The following is a 5,228-nucleotide window of genomic DNA, read 5'->3' as shown; positions in this document are numbered from 1 at the left end:
GGGTAGATTGAGATAGACACACTTGTTCCCATACATTCGCAGACAAACAAACAGACTGGCAAGAGAACTGCCACGAAATCATGAAACCTGTCTCGGTAGTATACGAGAAGGAGCATACAATGGGCCATGTTCCCCCCTGTTTAGCGGATAAACAGGAGCAGAAGAGAGGGGGAGAAGAGCGACAGAAACGAGAAAAAGGATGTAGTCAAAAGCACACTTAAGGAGAAAGGACTCATGGGAGAGGGGAGGGGGGGTGAGGGCCTTGTCATTCTAGTATGCTTGTATAGCCGGACAGTTGGCATTTCCTTGGTTAACTACTGTGTTTGGAAACATGTATCTACTGACTACATCTACAGCATGGCTTGCCCCTAACTGTATATACATAGATTTATACATGTATACAGGGCCATGTGCTGCCCTCTGCGTCCCAATCATCAGCTCCATTTCCGTCTGCTGCACAGAGAGGGGATCACTCTGGCCTCTCTGGTACGGCCAGTCTCTTGTCCCTCATCTCCCCGCGCCTCAGTCCATTTCTGTATCTTCTTGTTTACAAGGGCATTCTCTCATCCTCGTCTTGCTTGCTCTTTGCCTCGCTGGGTTGATGGCTCGAAAGAAGCGCCATGTGGCAACCGAAGCCCAAGCTCAAGCTCAAGCCCAAGCCCGGGTCCCAGGTTTAGCTCCCGGGACTACCCTTTTTTATATCCGTCGCTTGGATGACGCTCGTTGGCTTGTCTCTCTCCTCTCTTTTGCGCCAAGTAGACAAAAAAGCCCATAGTTGTGTAATCCCTTCAACAATATCATTCAAACCTGTCTCTGGTGTCTCGTCTGGTATTCTTCCATGGCCTTCTCTGTGTCTTGGTGCTCAGCACGCAGATGTTGGACTTCAAGCCGCTGCTTCACGTAGTTGCAATAAGATGACTTCCATCTTTTTGTTTCAATGATTCCTCGCCTTGAATAACTAGTTCATCAGAAACCTCAACAAAGCTTGCTTGTTTTCCAAGACAAGTTACACACACATGGGAGAACTTCCAAGGACAAAAAGAAATCTACCAAAGAAGAGAGAGAGAACAAAAAAACCACTACAATTCGACAGCTGAAGACATTATCGTAAAATAGTGTGATATAGAAAGATGACCAAAAGCGATTAACACGGCGCTTGAACAATCAGCTGGGAAGAGGGAGGGGCACGCCCAGGCTACAGCACCCAAGAGCAGAATAGAATTCCCCCCTTCACCCACATGTTGCTGTTGAGAATAATACAAAAAAAGGCGTAGAACAAGAAAAGAATAACACAAGCGGGGCAATGTTGAAGAATATAGCACGGAACCAACGGCCAAGGCAGATTCGGCCCTGGGCCTATGTTCCTAATGACCGCTAACCATATGTGATAGATGCCACGCCAAGCACTGTTCTTCGCCCCAGGAGCCAGTTTGGCCCCCATATCGTCTCATGTGGTGCGTGAGCAGGCGGTAGTGTATATAGCTAAAAGAAAAAGAAAACCCCGAAAAAAAGAATGCTGTAGTAGTAGTAGTAGTAGCAGTAGTAGTAATGGCATGACAGTCAAATTGAAAAAAAAGAAGAAAAAAAAACAAATACGGAAAAGAAATGGCATGGGCACGGTATATCATGTAGATGAACAAGTAGAAGCTCAAAGGTCATGTTAAACCTCTTGTCCTTCAAGCTCTTCACGATATTGGAGACCACCGGGGATTTGAAGAGCATCTTTAACCCAAGGATTCTCGGCAACCTGCTGCAAGGTCCAGCGGCTACGGGCACGCTTGAGAAGCCCCTCGGTGATTTCCATGGCACCAAGCATCCCAGCTTCGGTGAACTTGGATATGCTTCCCTCGTGGTCTCCATCTTCACCCTCAAATTTAACCCACCGCCATTCAACGCGGGCTATACGATGACTCGTCCGGCTACGCATGCGGTGATAGTCGCTGACACCAGGATGGGGGTCAAAAGGAAGACGGGCCTCAAGGAGAGCGTAGAGTAAAACACCAAGAGACCAGGCATCTGTCGCCCGACCATCGTAGGGCTGCCCCATGATGACCTCTGGTGCGGCGTAATCTTCCGAGCCGCATCGCGTCTCTAGTTTCTCATCTTCTGTTATTTGCCGTGAGAGGCCCAGATCAGTAACAGTGATGACAGAGAACGGATACGTCGTCCAGTTGATGGCGGGATTGGTCAGCTCTGATGGTCGGAGGTTGACTAGGACGTTTTCTAGTTTGATATCGCGATGAACGATGCAATTTTGGTGTAAATATTGCACTGCTCCGACAATTTCTGAAAAGATTCGGCGGAGGAGTGTTGATTTTAGTGCTTCCCGATTCATGGTAGCCACGTCAAAGAGATCGCCTCCGGGACAATGTGTCAGAACAAGAATAGCGCGGGTCATTTCAAGGTTAAATGCTTTGAGATTGACGAGTGAGGGATGTCGTATCATCTTCATGATTTCAAGCTCTCGTTTTAAGCTCATTTCAATCCGATCTTCACTAGCACCTCCTCGGGGACCATGCTCGCATATTTTAATAGCAACGAGAGTCTTGCGATCAAGACGGACCTCGACTTTGTTGTCCTTCATAGCCAGGAGGGTGGCATCGTCAATATCCATTTGGCTTGTTCCAAGAATCACTCGCGAAAAGGTGCCTTGACCAAGGGTTTTGACAGCTCTCCATCTTCGCTTCTTGCCATCCGCACGACCATAGGCCTCGAAGTATTCGGCTGCGGGTCCCTTGGGTGTCTCAATTAATGCGCCATCAAGTGATGATTTCGATGTTTCACTCGAGGGAGGTGTTGGGGGTTGCTCGCAAGTAGGGGTCAGTCCACGAGACTCTGCAAAGTTTGTTTCTCGCCGCATATGGCGTTTTGAGGCGTCCTGGGCTTCGCGGCCATGTGGGCCCGAAACAGTGACCATGCGCTTAGGTATGGCGACCGGATCCGGGGTAAATTCGCTAAGACTTCTATTCCGAGTGTGATGCTCCTTGACATTGCCAGGATTCTGGGCAACGTTTAACAAGTCACGACTTATTGCCAGGGCGGCATAGCTCTTGCGTCGCTCTCTGTTGGCGAGAGCAGAGTCGATTGAGTCCCCTTGTGCCGATACTAGCACAGCGTCAGACTTGGGAATATTTGAGGCGTCTCTCGAGGGTGGCCTGGCAGATATGCTACTCCAAGGGCCGGCAGAGTCGTGGTATAGTAAGGGTGATGGGAGAGGAGTCACATCTCCCATAGCTGCAATTGTAGGACTAGGAGCAAAGGAGCTGGCGGGTGAAGCGCCCGATTGGCCAGAGATGGACTTGGCAATGGTTGCCTTTAAGCTGGGAGTGCGAGCGATGGATCTGAGAGTGGTGACGGACTTTTTGGTGTTGATTCGTAGGGAGCCGGGGTGTGAGTGAATATTGTCGGTAGTTCTGGGGGGCGACTGATGTGTCGTGCCGTATGTGTCGGTAACCTGTCGAAGCTGGCTAGGACTGCGGGGGGCACTGGTTGAAAGAACGGGTGAAGAAGGACCGGCCGCGAAGTCTGTTTGCGGGAATGTTGGCGATGGCGCAATGGTGTGGGAGCGGAACTGGATGTGTTGAGGATGACTAGACATGGAGTTTTTGTCGTGGTTCTCGGATACGATATAGGAAGACATTTTTGAAACAGCGTCCGACTCTGGGGTGGAGGGGCGGAGGCTACTTGTGTTGTTAGTCGGCGGGGGTCGCAGCGTTGCTGAATGCGAGTCCATGGTCGAGAGAGTGATATGTCGAATGGCGACAGGAGGGAAATGCGCAGTGACGTATCAAGGTATAAGAGCAAGACTGTGAGATAAAGCAGTACAAAAGACTGAAATGGATCGTTATCTAGTGTCACGGTTAGTCACTAGGGCTCAAACCAAAGACAATTCTTGAGCTAAATTGTAGTGTGGTGGGAAACAAGACAGTGAGTTGGCGATAGTTTGGTGCATCCATCAGACGAATGGATGGGAGGCGGAAGACGAGAGACGAAATGAGGCGAGGGAATAAGAGAGACCATATTACTCGGGCCTTTTTCCATGGACACCTGGGGACCATGGACCATGTTGCAAGGCAAAATCGGGATGTTGGTTTACTTACTGGAGCAGCAAATTGTGTTTTAAATTACTGGGGAACAGCGCACGAATACTTGCTTGTGGTGGTGATGAAAGGAAGGGTGGGAGGGAATTTGCGCAGGTGGATGCCGAAATAGAGCGCGCAGCGGGAAATATCGACAGATGGGAAAAGTTTGCGCTTGGTAATGCAAGCATGCGAGGACTACTTGTACGAGGAGAAAGCGAAGAAGCCCAAGATGGGGAGAGCTTGGGTGTGGAGGCGGGTCCGAGCCAAGGCGTGGTGTGGGCAATGAACGGTGCAAAGCAGTGGCAGAAGCAGCAGGCCAGTTCAAGTATGTGTGTTTGTGAGCGAGGTGCAAATCCAGAGAGTGCCGAAGTCGAAATAGGGAGAATGCACAAGGCGAAGACAGCCGGTATGCTGTGTTGTTGGCCAGTGAGAATGGGCGCGAAATGTCTGCCAGTGGGGAAAAGAGACAAGAAGAAAAGAGAAGGCGGCAGGGCAGTCAAGTCAATTAAGAAGACAGACGAGGCGAGGCAAGGGGCAGACAGGCAGACAGGCAGGATGTGCGGGCAGGCGTGTGGGCGTGTGGGCGTGTGGGCGTGTAGAGTGGACGGAGCGTAGATAGAAGTAGAAGCAGGCGTGGTCTGCGTAACCCAAAGGCCGAGGTGACAGGACGAAGATGGCGGAGAGAGGCGCGAAGGGGAAGATGAGAAGAAAAGATGGAGGAAAAAGAAGAGGAAGAAAAATTCTCGAGAGGGGAGCGATGAAGTGATGGGCAATCAGCAAGAATTAGGAAAGAGCAGCTAGTTGCAGTACAAAGCAGGAGCGCAAGTGAGATTTGGCAGTTTCTGAAAAGGGAAAAACATGTTTTGGGCCAGTGGTGGGTGTCTTTCCCTGCTGCTTTCTGCTGTGTCTCCTCTGCTCTCGACTTTTCTACTCACACGACCCAAATTAAGAACACACAGAGAAAGACGAGCAATAAGAGCTCTCGGCAAATGCCAAGGCGGCTTGTTGAGAGGCTTTCGGAGCGTCTAGCTGGTAGAACTAGATAGCACTTTCCCTAGCCGCGGTCTGCATTATCTGGCCTGCTCCGGCCCTAACCCAAAGGGTCCAAGTGCGAGCTATAAGCGGCCGGCCAAATATAGGGTTATC

The 5,228-nt window shown here is 50.4% G+C and overlaps 1 protein-coding gene across 1 annotated transcript; it reads right to left on the bottom strand.

Moving 5' to 3' along the window:
- Positions 1-1,660: 1,660 nt before the first annotated feature.
- Positions 1,661-3,733, bottom strand: BROUX77_004033 (uncharacterized protein; the record flags this gene model as incomplete). The annotated part of the gene is made up of 1 exon (XM_073748751.1): positions 1,661-3,733. The coding sequence occupies one exon, from the start codon at positions 3,731-3,733 to the stop codon at positions 1,661-1,663; it is 2,073 nt and encodes a 690-aa protein (XP_073606458.1).
- Between the last annotated feature and the right edge of the window lie 1,495 nt (positions 3,734-5,228).

This window comes from Berkeleyomyces rouxiae, assembly GCF_048999995.1.
Source record: "Berkeleyomyces rouxiae strain 22BRR77 chromosome Unknown BrBRR77_ptg000003l, whole genome shotgun sequence".
Lineage (NCBI taxonomy): Eukaryota > Fungi > Ascomycota > Sordariomycetes > Microascales > Ceratocystidaceae > Berkeleyomyces > Berkeleyomyces rouxiae.
The sequence above is the reverse complement of the archived record's forward strand: the minus strand, read 5'-3'. Positions and strand labels throughout refer to the sequence as shown.